Below are 15,109 nucleotides of genomic sequence, written 5' to 3'. Positions count from 1 at the left end.
TGTGGTCAATTGCAAAAAAAAGAATCTGAATCATATTAAACAAAGAGGGACGGGAAGGGAGGGGAATGTGAAGGTACAATGTTGAATGGCCTTTGTAATTAAAAAAAAAAACTGCAATTTCCCATTGGTTTTAGATCTGCTTCATCAATGTTCACGTTGTGATTAAGTGGAGTGTATAGTTCAGAATCTATCCCATTTACACAGCCTTTGTGACTGCAGTGCCTTTTGGTTAGTCCTTAGCAGACACATTAAAACCTCAAAGGTTCTGATGTATCTGCTGTGACAATCTCCCTCATAAAAACCTATGCACTTGGCCCTTTAAAAACTTTCCTTTCAATGCTGTTCTTAGCATACTGCTGGATTGTTTATTCTGTCTAGTACGAAACTCACCCAATTATTCAGTTTATTACCTGAATAGTCATGAACACACAGGAGAAATTTCAAAAAGACAATAGGAGTTTTGAGTCATTCCCTGGAAAATTTATGGATGGCACAGAAATATTTATCTGAGATTGGAGTTCCACATCTTGCCTGGACTGTACAAAGGAGAAGGAATTTGAGGAGCTACACTTAAATAAGAAATAGCCACAATGAATACTGGAAAGGTATAACAAACTTTATTAGTCAGTTTCTACAAATATATCTTCAGACTTTTCTTATGTTCTGTCAAACCATCCAGTCAGCTGTGCAGTCACAGATAGAATTAAAACAGCTGCTGCTACAATTAGTCCAGCAAGAAGAACGTTTGTCTGCTGTTGGTGTTGTTGTGAAGATGAAGCCTTTCCTCGATTTTTGGATAAAGGTGCTGATGAGGCCACATCTGAAGATTCTCGCTCCACTTCTGGGGGACAGAAATCCTCTGGATCTAAACACATATATAAGGTTTGCAGTTATTTGATTCAACTGTTGACCTATATATAATTTATAGAACATTTTACTTGAGAGATACTATAGGCCATGGTATTAATATAAATTTCTCATGCACATAATCAGTGACTTAAGGGATAGGAAGGTACAAACTGCACCAGCTCAGGTGAGAGCATTTACAACACACACACACACACACACACACACACACACACACACACACACACACAAGGGAAACATTCCACGTGGGAAAAATATATCTAAAAACAAAGATGATGTGACTTACCAAACGAAAGCGCTGGCAGGTCGATAGACACATAAACATACACACAAAATTCAAGCTTTCGCAACAAACTGTTGCCTCATCAGGAAAGAGGGAAGGAGAGGGAAAGACGAAAGGATGTGGGTTTTAAGGGAGAGGGTAAGGAGTCATTCCAATCCCGGGAGCGGAAAGACTTACCTTAGGGGGGAAAAAAGGACTGTGTGTGCGAGTGTATACCTGTCCTTTTTTCCCCCTAAGGTAAGTCTTTCCGCTCCCGGGATTGGAATGACTCCTTACCCTCTCCCTTAAAACTCACTTCCTTTCGTCCTTCCCTCTCCTTCCCTCTTTCACGATGAGGCAACAGTTTGTTGCGAAAGCTTGAATTTTGTGTGTATGTTTGTGTGTCTATCGACCTGCCAGCGCTTTCGTTCGGTAAGTCACCTCATCTTTGTTTTTATATATGAATTTTTATACATGTACATTTGGAGATAAAAGCATTAAGCAAAGGAATAAATTACCTGCTTGAAGTTCCAAATCCTTCTGAACATCATCCTCACTCATATCAAGATCTAGCAGCTCCTGAAGTGATACAAGAGCCTCACTAGGACCTTCACCAGGGAATAAATAGTCAGAAAGTGCCACTCGACAATGAGGTAATGGCACTAATACTCTTCGTGGAGGCTCATGTAAGGTGACTCTTTCTGTAAACAATGGGAAAGTAAACCTGTAGATGGAACTATAACATGCTCACTGATGCTATGAGATCTAAGATGACATGTTTTACAAGCAACAAAAAGTCTTTCCTTCTCATCCCATGCAGGAAGTCTCCACTGACCAGCGGTTCTGGGTGACTTTCTCGAAATCTACCCTTTTCCTATGCCTCTGCCTCTCCAATCCTTTTCCTTACCCCTCTTCCTTCCCCTTCAACCCTTCTGCCTGAAGGAGGAGCAACTGGCTCCAGAAGCTTGCCTGTTACAACCGTCTTCTGTGTGCGTTCTGGCACAGCTTAGCGAGTAGATTTTTTATCTTTCCAGTTAAATTATTTTGTCAAATTCTGGTAGGAAACATACAGATCAAATACACCAAGATAACAGGTATCACAAAAATATTTGAAACATTTCTATATAAATGACTTTGGTTTCAAAGCTAAATTACTTTGCCTCAACTAGCTACACAATGACTTTAATCATTGTCAGGCATTTGACATCCATTACAAAATTAAGTCCTCCTCTAGGATTTTAAGGGATTGTTTGTTGTCTTTGGCTTCATGCTCCTGTATATTTTCTAATTTCATCTGCCCACCTCCTATTACATCATTGTCTGAGCCTTTGCATATCTTTCCAAATCCAACAGAAAAACTTCCTTTGTCCATCTATCACCCAACCAGGCTACTACATCCCAAGGTTGACATAATTTTCATTATAATTATGTCTTCAACTCCAGTCAGTTCCCTGATCCTCTTGTTTCTTTTCATGTTTCTCAGAACTTGCCAGGATCCATCTCTCCACTGCTGCTGAACAATCCTCAGTTTTTGAATGGCTTTCACATGAACATTTCTGATATCACTGCTGTAACCCACAACAACACACAATGAGTTATTGTGAACTTTCATTTTATGACCCATCAGAAGCTTTTAGTGTACCAAAAGCACTATTTTTACTGTTGCTTGCAGTGGCCCTAATTATTAAGTTTTGTTAGTACATTTGTAACTTCATTGCTAATGTGTAGTTTTTGTTTTTTTTTTACTGTTATTGCAATTCATTTTTAGGCCTAACTTCAGACTAGCTCTTTAGTAAGCAGTGCTTTGTATATGTTTATTTACACTAGAAGCAAACAGTAAAATGTCATCAACAAATCAAAGGTTGTTGGAAACGTGTTACATTAAGTCACTGCCAAGTTTCTTAAGAACAGTTACTACACATTTCACTGAAATTTAGTCAAACACTTTCCAAAGAATCTATGAATGTATTACAAATAGAGTTCACACAAATTGCTTCAGTTTATAATTTTGTTTACTAGTTGCAAATGTTACACTGTGTTATACCCACTTCTAAAGAAGGTTCACTGCTTTGCCTTGGTAAGCATTACTTTTTCAGTACGCAAGAGAGGAAGTTAATTGGCCTATGGTTTTTTATTGCCTTGTCTATCTTGTTACAAATTTTTTTCTGGATTCTTCAGACATTCTGCAAATAATTTTGCAATTGCCTTTCATATTACTTTGCTTCTAGATTTACCCTCTGCTTTCTTCATAAGCATAGTCTGGCAGTACTTCCAAAATATCATTTTTATTATTAACTATCTGTGCTTCTTGGACTATACAAAACTTAAGGAAATTTATGATATTTATCTAACTTTCTCTCTGTTATTTTTCCAAATAAAAGAGTCTCTGCTGTAATGTTTATCAAATAACAACATATTCTGCACTCTTAAGACATTATCAAATTAATTCAAAAAGGCATAATTAAAAGCTATGGCAATCATCAATGTACGAGTAAATATATGTAACATATTATAAATATGCAGACAGAGAGAAACTTTACTGAATTATTACACAATTGTAGAACCATCAATGCAAACAGTTACTTCCTTAAAATATTCATGAGCATGCGTATGGAGTGACTGAGGGCAACAACCATATAAAATTAGTTGTGCATAAGGCAGACGCCAGACTGATATTCATTGGAAGAATCCTCAGGAAATGTTGTCTTTCAACAAATCATGTCTCTTAAAAAACAATCAATTGACCAATAGGCTCCAAAGAACACAAACTTTCATTACAGTTTCATTTAGTAAGCAGAAAGTGCCATGGAGGTGCTCAGCCAATCCAGGGGTAAATATTGCAAGAGGTGTTCTGTATTACGGTGTGGTCTACTGTTAAAAGTTATGAAAGTGTACATTACTTGACAAGTCAACCAGCTTACTGCTTCATCCAACGTGTATCTTGTGAAAAGAATCCAACGTGTATCTTGTGAAAAGAATCCGACATGTATCTTGTGAAAAGAGCATGGAGATAAAATTAGATCTGAGCCTATATGGAGAGTTACCAGCAACTATTCTTCCCACTAGCCATATGTGAATGGAACAAAGACAGGAGGAAGTGACACAATGTATCCCCTGCCACACATCAAAAGGTGGCTTGTGGAGTACAAGTGTAGATGTAAATCATCATCTCACCAGCTGTACATTGCATGCCTAGCATTTGCACCTGCAAACTCTCCCTCCCACGTTCCTATCCTGCACACCTGCTGCCTCCGAAACTGCTAGCCCCTCATCCCCAACCTCCCCTCTGTATTCCCACCTTCCCCCCCTTCTATCCACCCCATCTGATAACCTCCATCCCAGTCAACCTTCTGAACTGCAGTTCCAACATTGTTTCCAGTCAGCACAATGTAGGTGCCTAGGGGGTGTGTGTGTGTGTGTGTGTGTGTGTGTGTGTGTGTGTGTGTGTGTGAGCGTGTGAGCGCGGTGATTTGGGGGGGGGGGGGGGAGGGGGGAGCAGGAGCAGGCATGAGCACCTCTCTATCTAATCAAAAGATTTATTTGAAAAGGTAGTGAAGTTTTGATTCTTTTCGTGAATGCGTTGATGTCTCAACACTTCTGCTGTTTGGTGAGTGGTATCCTTTACTTTTTAATTATTTACATTCTGCCAAAACTTTCCTCACTACATTTGTGAGGAGTACATTCCAATCAACAGTGAAATGCTATAAAAAGACTGGATTAGTCTTCCACTGTTTATTAAGTCCTTGTTCTTGCCAATTCTCTCCTCCATTTACCTGGGTTGTGTTATTTCAATCCTATAATACAATCATTTTTTACTCGCTCCTCTATTTTGCATGTATTCATGCAAGTCATTGCTTAAGATATCTAACGAACATGTTATACCTTCAGGAGACCCTTGCTCCTCTTCTATTAGGCTGTCCCAATGCAGTTCAAGTCTAGCAGCCAGTGACCGTATTACATCTTCTTTAAGTGCCTAGAAGTATTAAAATCAAAATCAACATTTGTTCATTCATTTAGATATGTACCATATTTTAAAAATTTCAAATTCTATGTGACGTGGAGCTATGCTGGATAACAAAAACTTATCTTCATCATAAATACACAAATATTACAAAAAGCACTTTCAAGCAATTTACAAAGTTTTTCCAGGGTGATAGATAGTTGTGGTATAGACAGCGTAATTCAGATTACTACTCAACTCCTAACAAAGACAACTAGGTTAGTTGCCAAAATATAGCACGTAATAATCAACTCAACCACACATTAAAAAATGCTTTCAGCCAGTTCCATTGTAAACTACATATTTCATCTGAACACAGAACAATCCACAACTCACTTTTTACAATTCTAGTACTGCGGCGAAAAGCATTTTACGATGACACCCCGCATATGCATCTCAACATCATGAGGGCTGTTCAAGACCAAAGGTATGAAACAACATTGTGGGTATAACTGAAGTATGTTCAAAAGAAATCAACAAATGTCCCAGTGTTTCATGAACTGAGGGATTCCCCGTTTCCAGAAAGAGCCAGTTTTTATCCCAAGTTGAAGCACTTCCCTTTCAGATGTGGTGGTTTTTTTTTTTTTTTTTTTTTTATGAACCAAACACATGGAATTTGCAGATTGGCACGTCCAGGCTGTAGAGCTGATGCTCAAGCCACTCCCACTTCAACTTCAACTTGGCCATTACACTGTGATCAGCCCATGCTGTCTGCTCTTGATGAACTAGCACAGACTATGGAGTGACTCACAGTTCACACCACTGTTAACCGTTTTTCCGTGCTCAAGGAATTCGATGAGTAGCGGACCTCTGACATAAAAAAAAGATGGTAAGCATCACCTTGCATGATGAGGGCACAGCCTGGATTTTTAGTGGGAGATGACGATGCTACATTCGTGTCTCTAGATGTCTCACTATGTTATCTCAAAGCTGCATATGCAAATTTCAAATGGTTTAGTTATTACGTTTTTTATCTTTTCATTTGGATATTCCTTAAATATACACAGACAGCCTGAATATTACCTGATATATGTTTAAACGTGCTGAAATTCATTGCACCAGTTTAAAGTGGAAATGAACTCAGCACAAAATTGAAGCCAATTCTCTGTAAATATTGCCTGGTGTCCATATAATACGAAGCCTTAAATATGAGAAATTTAATGTCTAATATACATAGCAGTTTTAATTAAGCAATGTGACTACTAAAAACTGCTGTTATGACAATAATGATTCCATTATATTATTATCTTCAAATCCAAGTGATGGAAAAAAGTGACAGATTTCTCTTTCCTCTCACTATGCCTAGTTGTTATTCGGCTTATGTAACATCTAGCATATAATTGCTTATGAGTCTTTAGCTCATTACTAATACACTCAACTGATATTTATTGCATTTATAAAATGAAAATACACTGAAGAAACATAACTTGTCACAAAAAAACAATGATTTAAAATGCTGAATGATTTACAATTACTGTTTCTGAGCCTGTGAAAATATTTTATAAATGCTTGATAATGATTGTAAAAAGTAGTAAGTAAATAAAGTGTTATCACCTTTATTAGAAGATTTCTGAACTCGCATGACCTACATTGAACAGAATTTCATTTTCAGGAAGCTGCAGATGTTTTTAGTCACTTATTTAAAATTCAATATCTGTCACAAATGTTATTGATCACAACATAATGTAATGCTAGAAATAAGGAATGTAGTGACACAGCATGTGTTCAAAATTTTTGGTTGTCAGAAATAACGGCAAAAGCACATTTTGTGCTTTTATTGCTACAAGACCAAGCAGCAGCAGCAAATTCACCACTCATTGCATTATACGTAGTACATCACTGCATTATAATCTAATACAGTAAAATTCTTCTTTTAAACTTTTCATGGGACTTTGAGAAAATGGTATAAATTGTGGGAAAATGTAAATAGTGCCAAATTTTCCAAGCATATAATACATTTTACATTTCATGAGCACACCAATAGTTTATACTTTTTGATTAATAAAGCCAGAATTATAGTTTCTTCAATTTCTTCTACTGCATTTTTTCTATCAACAACAAATATTTAGCATAATCACAAAATCTGGAAATATATTACAAACATACATACATAAAGTCAACCTGTAGACAATAAGTGTATTTAACTTCAAAATATAAAAGTTGCTACATCGTATGTTAAAAAGGATATTTTGAAAAAATATATATATGATAGCAGTTGGTAATGGGTGATGGTTTGCATAAAATATGGTGGATACAATGACAGAATTACATTCTATAAGTCGTATTTATATTGTGTAGCCTTTGCTATATGAAATAAAGGATAACATTTGGCGATTTGGCATAATAGGGTGGACCCAGTAATAGAATTACGTTCTATATATTATATATATATATATATATATTTTTCTTTCCTTTTTTTTGGGGGGTGGGGCGGGGGGGGGGGGGGGGGTGGCTGATATTCATTCCCAACACTTCAAAAATCGTTACAAACTCTGGGAACTGGTGGTGGGGGGAGCGGGTGGGGAAGAGAGAAGCATATACTGTAGAGCACTTGATGATGTCTCCCTGAAGATCAAACTTAATATATTAACAAAATCTCCACATAGTATGTACTTTTTTAACATTGTGTGTCACATCTGGGACAGTTGGGAGGAAGGCAGAATATTATATGAAAGAGGTGCTACCACAGCTCTTGTTTACTGTTGACAACTCTTGTTTATTGTTGACAAGTTTTGTACTGATTGGGCTAATTCTGAAGTTGCAGCCCAGTCCCACTACACACAGTAAAGGTATTCTAAGGTTGGCAGTGTTCAGAGACAAAATTCTAGCGTCACCGACTGTTCCAACTTCTACCGATTTACAACTATGGAGACCAGAACTCAAAAAGTTTTCTGTGGGATGTCTGGAAACACTACATGAAGGACAATGCCTTGCAAACTTAAATTACATTTCAATTACATGTTTCTGTTTTATTTTTTGTTTCTCTCCTTTAATATTGTTTCATTAGGTGTCATTGTGGGAAATTTATAATTATGATAATGCAAAAGTGTCTGCAAATTAACACTCTGAAGGGACCAATAAAAAGTGTCAACAACAATGAGAAAAATGTTAAGTCCAGGAATGTGAACACCAGGTTATACTGAAGTATAATCACAATACAATTTCACTTTTGACACTTAACAGCATCTTTTGGTAGGAATTCAATGCACCACAACAAAGTTAAAAGGTATGAAAAACTGTCCTACCAACCTGTACTGCATCGCCAACTGTAGCCTTCTCATTAACAAAAACACGACTTGCCAAGGTACCGTAAACTTCCATACTGGCTCCACATGGCAAAAGTTGCATTTCTTCTTCATCACCAGTTCCCTGTAATGATAGAATAAAGAAATTCAGGAGTAGTAAAATTACCAAACTTTGTACAGTATAAGCCTGTCACTGTACTCAATTCAAAGTTAGTCTTTCTTCAGTCTGGATCAAAAGCACGTACTGTCTCATAGCCTACTATTCTCACAAAACATCAAGGAGTCTGCTAAACTCAGGTGTCCCATTAAGTGGACACTCATCAACTGTGTCTTCTAGTCTTATTACATGGGGGACTACAGATATTCTATATGTTATACCAAAGGCATCTTTGTGCCCTCAATGGCACAAAGCTACCGGTAGAATTTTCTTCCGCTCCAGGATCCAAAGGGATTACATCTGTGATTTAAATTTAATATGATATAATATCAAGATATAAACCAGCCACTTTGATACTTCCAGTCTCTTTCTTTGTGCCATTGCAGTTTCTATAGATGTGGAAGTTTCACATTGCACCCATCAACATCCATGCAAATGAAAGATATAGGACTATGTAAACATGAAAAGATACCTATGTGATTAAATTCAAAAGAAGAATTATTAAGCTTAATAACATTTAGAACTGATTTACAATTTTTTTTTCTCTCGAGGAGAACACTGGTTTGCACTTCTTGTACATTGGAATTTCCTCCCTGCTAGTAAACCTTTAGTATGGTGCTCATTCATATATTTACCAGTATTATCCCTCCCTTCACAGAACAGCATTTGACAAATCTTTTGGCATTTAATTACATCACCCTTTCTGCACATGAGTAGTGGAAGGCAGGAAGTACGTTTAAACTATGAAGCGGTACCAAAAAGTAATGAGAAATCTTTTCACACTTAACAAGGGGCCAAGTGGTGGGGGCTATCCCTATAACTATATCTACTATTCACTGATCTGAATCTTAATGAACTGTTCACTAAACTTCCATAAAAAAAAATCATTTGTTGTTACACATATTTTTATAAGACTCAAAAAAACAGCGAGAAAATCTAACTTACAAAAGTGGATAATCCACCATGAATTTCTTCCCCAAGGCATAACAGTCAACTGTAATATCAGTTCCAACAGCTAAAATGACTGCACCGTCCACTGTGGAAGAAAATTATCCTGCATTATAGTGATCAAAAGATTGGCTCTTCTACCACAAAAATACTCCTGGTCGCACAGCAATGAGCTCAGGTAGTTTTTTGTCAAACGCAGAATGACAATAATTATATTGCACATAACTCATTGGCTCCGATCCCTTTTGAATGTTTTTCCCAATTCCTAGAATGAAGAGAGGCTTTAGGGTAAGCGTATTTATTATCTACAGGCAAAATAAAATTGCCTGAAACATGAAAGAGCATTTATTAAAACAGGAACTCTGACGTAACTTATGCTTTTCGATGGAAGACAGTTGGTAGTTTTTTCATAACAGATCAGCCAGCTAGAGAATACGAGGGTCACTCCAAAAGAAATAAACACTTTTTTTAATCCATCTTTTATTCTACATGTTTGAATGTTTTACAATGTGTAGATACTTCCTTTAGGAACAATATTTTCATTTCTTCACAAAATTTCCATCCCTCTCAACTGCCTTACACCATCTTGGAACCAGCACCCGTATACCCGCACGGTAAAATTCTGTAACAACCTGTTGGAGCCACTTTATGGCAGCATGCACAAGGGAGTCATCATCTCCAAACCTTGTTCCACGAAGAGAGTCTTTCAGTTTCCCAAAGAGATGATAGTCACATGGATCCAGGTCAGGACTGTAAGGCGGGTGTTTCAGTGTTGTCCATCTCAGTTTTGTGATCGCTTCCATGGTTTTTTGACTGACATGTGGCCGTGCATTGTTGTGCAACAGCAAAACATCCTGCGTTTGCTGATGTGGTCGAACACAACTCAGTCAAGTTTGAAGTTTCTTCAGTGTCATCACATATGCATCAGAATTTATGGTGGTTCCACTTGGGATGATGTCCACAAGCAAGAGTCCTTTGGAATCGAAAAACACCACAGCCATAACTTTTGCAGCAGAAGGTGGGGTTTTGAATTTTTTTTTTCTTTCTTGGGTGAACTTGCATGATGCCACTCCACTGATTGCCTCTTTGTCTCTGGTGAAAAATGATGGAGCCATGCTTCATCACCTGTCACAATCCTTCCAAGAAATTCATCTCCACCATTCTCGTACCATTCCAAAAGTTCGCTGCATACCATTTTTCTTGTTTCTTTGTGCGCCACTGTCAACATCCTGGGAACCCACCTAGCACAAACCTTTTTTAATGCCAATACTTTCAGTATTCTGCAAACACTTCCTTCCCCTATCCCAACGTAGCATGACAATTCGTTCACTGTGATGCGTCTGTCAGCAGTCACCAATTCGTTGACTCTCTGCATACTGTTTGGAGTGTGTGTGCAGTACGAGGCCTGCGGCTGCGAGGACAATCCTCAATATTGCCGTGCCTGCTTTCATCACGTAACCTGCTTGCCCACCGACTAACTGTACTGCGATCGACAGCAGCATCTCCATGCACCTTTTTCAACCTCTTGTGGATGTTTTCCAGTGTCTCGTTTTCATAGCACAGGAATTCTATGACAGCACATTGCTTCTGATGAATGTTAAGTGTAGCAGCCATCTTTAAGGCATGCTGTGACGGCGCCACTCTCAGGAACAGGTTGAACTAAGTTTGAAAACAAGCGGGAAGGATGTATCTACACACTGTAAAACTTTCACACATGCAGAATGAAAACTGTATTTTTAAAAAAGTTGTGTGCATTTTTTTTTTGGAGTGACCCTCGTACATCATTATCACCACTACAGCAACAGTAAAAAGTTCTCATCACTTTTGGGTGCCCCTAATATTACAGAAATGCTGGATAAGTTCTCTAAATTGTTCTCTCTTCCACACTCCCCCCCACCACACACACAAATGAGAGTGAGCTGGAGAAAGTAGAGAGAGACTTCCACCATCATCAACCCACAGGAAAGAGATCAGTTCTTAGTACTACCTCATTCATAACAAAAATCTGGAAATTTACCAATCTGACATATGGAAACTTACCAATTTGCATGGTTGATACAAAACTGCAGACAGTGTCAATGGTTCTTTCTTTCCTTTTGCCTTGTGGCCTGTGCCAGTCCAGTCCACAGCTTCAATACCATCAGACAGATCTGGTGCCTGACCTTCTATGATGCAGGCTGATGCCTGAACAGATTCTTCCACGGTTTGTAAAATTTCCTGCAAAAATATTAAACAATAATTTGATCAAACAATGGAAAATCCAGGATGGAATAATTTGACTGTCATCTCTACTTCAATAACACAGTTTCTCAGTGTTACCCAATACAACATAAGAATTAACAAAATAATTTTAATTCAAGAAATTACATGTTGGTTGGTGGGTGGTAATATGAGAATAAACAGTGAGGTCATCAATCCCTCATTCATGGACTAGTCCATCTAGATTTAGTGACATCTGACATCAGCCAGAAATATGATTGATTCGTGATAGTATAAGGTAGTGGTAAAACAGTGGTACTGAAAGCAACATTGATGCCAGAGATGAGAAATAAATGCATGAGACATGAAACTATATGGGTCAGGTAGGTGTAGGTGTGGGGGGGGCGCTCGCGCGCGCGCAGACTAGGGAGCAGGCAAGGGCCCCAAGGGTTCACCTATAGTGAGAGGCACCTCCCCATCTCAATCCCCCTTGACCCAATGCAGGAGTAAGACAGTAATGGAGTAAATAATTCCTTCTCATTAGGTGGAAAGGAGGTGCTTAACATTTGGCATGTGGCTGCTGCAATCTTAAGGTGACTGTGGGAAATAGGAATGTGCAGCAGATGTAATATTATGCCACAACAGTTATGATTATTTCCTGCTGTGACTGCTAGATGACAGTAGCAGCGTCATTGTAAGTATTCATTTTTGAAACGTGATATTGTCATTTGCTTCATAAGCATTAGCTGACATGGAAGTTCTCTCTGTTAGGTGCATTTTATTTGCTCTTGTGTTAATTTTTTGTTCAGAATATAGGGTGAAGATGAGAAGTGTTCAGAGTAAATTATTTATGAAGTCCTTGAGGAGTCTACAGATAATGAAAATGAAGTATCTGATGAAAATTCATTTTACAATTTATCTGAAAAAAGTGATAGGCTACTTTTTTTAAAACTGAACTGCTGCATATGTTTAATGTATTACTTTCACAGATTGTGTGTTATCACTGATTCTTCTATAGGAACATTACAAAAGGAACCCAAGCATACTTCAGCTTTTACACTTATGCCTATTCAAAGTAGGAAAAAGGCATAAAAATGACGAATTTTAGGCATAACTGCATACACAGACCTTTGTTGATTGAAACAGAATGGAGCAGTTGATGAATTAAGCGAACCTTCAAGTTTGTTCTTTTTATTTCTTCGACAGTGCACTAATAACAGACATGAATGGACAAAAGAATCATTATATAATGCAAAACCTTTGAAGGTGAAATAAGATCATGCCTATTACTAGGTTCAAACAATGGAAAACTGTAACAGCAGCAGACGTGTAAGAAAAATATCCTTGCTATTTTGCTGCATATAGCATTAAGTGAGAGTCCTGACTTGAAGAATCACCTTGTCAGTTGTAATTTTTGCCCCGGTTTTTTGTCAAAGGACAGATTTATAAACATATTATCCAAGTTTCAGTTGAATAACACCGGCAAAAACGAAAGGTTAACAAGGATTTGATGCACTTTTTAAAGTTACACCTCTCTTCAATACACAGAAAAATTCCAAAATATTTATTACACAAAAGAAGCTGTAATAGTCTAAGGAAGCTGACCCTTCTGGTACAAGCATCATGTTACCTGCTGCTCGGCAGTCAATGGAGAGCTTTCCTCAAGGATTAGGAAAAGTGGCTCAACTGTCAGAAAAATACTTCCATCATCATGTAATCATTGCAGATGGGAAAAGGGGACGAATGTGTGTGGTATGCTGAGAAAAGAAGGAAAAAACATGGAAGGCAGGTGGAAAGGACACCTCATATGAGTGCGGCAAAGTCCATGTATATTCATTGTTTCAAGTTTATCACACCATACTCCATTATGAAGCTAAGTTTTATTTTTATGATGTGTTCTGTGTGCTTATTTGTTTGTGATGTACGTGGCTAATTAAATTTAAGGAGAAATATCACGTGTTTGTTTACGTATTTGAATACTAGGGCACTTTTTCAATTTTTTCTGCAATCAATGTTACTAAATTGAAGCTTCATCTGTGTAATCAGTTTCAGCACTAGGAATGCCAAAATGAGTGTGTGTGAAGTTGAAAGTCCAATAACATAATGTTTTGAAATTACAACTACTGATTTCTACTCACATGACAACCACCAGAGAGGGGTGGAGGGGGGGGGGGGGACCAATTTAAGCCAGTCTGCAAATAATGGCATGTACCTATGAGACAAGCTCCATTAGCATAGCAGTAGGTCCAACTACAGTGAAAGAAAATGTGAGAACTAACAGGTTGATTAGAGTGTAGGCGCACTCTAGCGTGTCCTGGGCAGAGCATGTCATGGCAGGCATCCCACCCCTAATCTGATACAGCCAAATTGTTAACTACAGCAATAGAAAAAACCTATTCAACAGTTCTTTCATCATTGGCTAGTATCAAGGAAAAGGAATCTTAAAGGTCTGCTTCACCAGAGTGCTTTACCAAATGGAGTCCTAAAATAGTACATTACAGTGCAGCGAAAAAAGGTAGCTAACTGCATTGAAAGCAATTAAAAACTTAGTAAAAGATGGATTATAATAGAAACTGTCAGAGGAGGTAGTGTCGAGTATGCAGAATGCATTACAGAAGAATGGCACGTAGCTGTGGTCTCTTTGATAGAGCACAGTTTATTAAAGAAGGCAGCAGTCCACCAGTTTTTCCAACTCCAAATGAGTAGAGGTCTTATTTGCACCTGCAAATCCACACCTAGGATTGACAAAGTGAATGTTGGGCGAGTAATCGCTTCTTTAGCCAAATGAGCTGTCGCTCGATACCCACATGAGTGAAGACCCACAGTAAAGTATCTGAGCTGGTAGTATGATTAACGTAAGAGAGAGGCGCTCTATTGTTCCTGATCTATATTAATGACATAGGATACAATCTGAGTAGCCGTCTTAGATGGTTTGCAGATGATGCTGTCATTTACCGTCTTGTGAAGTCATCAGATGATCAAAATGACTTGAAAAATGGTTTAGATAAGATATCTGTATGGTGCGAAAAGTGGAAATTGACCCTGAATAAGGAAAAGTGTGAAGTTATTCACATGAGTACTAAAAGAAATCAGATAAATTTCGATTACACGATAAGTCACACAAATCTGAAGGCTGTAAATTCAACTAAATACTTAGGGTTTACAATTACAAATAACCTAAATTGGAATGATCACATAGATAATATTGTGGGTAGAGCAAACCAAAGACTGCGATTCATTGGCAGAACACTTAGAAGGTGCAACAGGCCTACTAAAGAGCCTGCTTACACAACGCTTGTCCGCCCTATTCTGCAGTATTGCTGTGCGGTGTGGGATCCGCATCAGGTGGGACTGACGGATGACATTGAAAAAATTCAAAGAAGGGCAGCTCCTTTTGTATTATCGCGAAATAGGGGGGATAGTGCCACAGG

General features: G+C 38.0%; 1 protein-coding gene across 1 annotated transcript in view; it reads right to left on the bottom strand.

Moving 5' to 3' along the window:
- Window positions 1-595: 595 nt before the first annotated feature.
- LOC124711940 (protein odr-4 homolog) overlaps window positions 596-15,109 on the bottom strand; it is a 42,507-nt gene continuing 27,993 nt past the window's right edge. Inside the window, exons 5-9 of the mRNA XM_047242199.1 lie at window positions 11,520-11,696; window positions 8,379-8,498; window positions 5,012-5,102; window positions 1,648-1,830; window positions 596-865 (exon numbers count right to left, since the gene is read on the bottom strand). Of these exons, the coding sequence (XP_047098155.1) occupies window positions 657-865; window positions 1,648-1,830; window positions 5,012-5,102; window positions 8,379-8,498; window positions 11,520-11,696 (780 nt within the window). The 3' untranslated portion in view covers window positions 596-656. The remainder of the gene's footprint in view (window positions 866-1,647; window positions 1,831-5,011; window positions 5,103-8,378; window positions 8,499-11,519; window positions 11,697-15,109) is intronic.

The sequence above is a fragment of the Schistocerca piceifrons genome, chromosome 8 (assembly GCF_021461385.2).
Source record: "Schistocerca piceifrons isolate TAMUIC-IGC-003096 chromosome 8, iqSchPice1.1, whole genome shotgun sequence".
Lineage (NCBI taxonomy): Eukaryota > Metazoa > Arthropoda > Insecta > Orthoptera > Acrididae > Schistocerca > Schistocerca piceifrons.
This window is presented reverse-complemented; position numbering and strand designations above follow the sequence as displayed.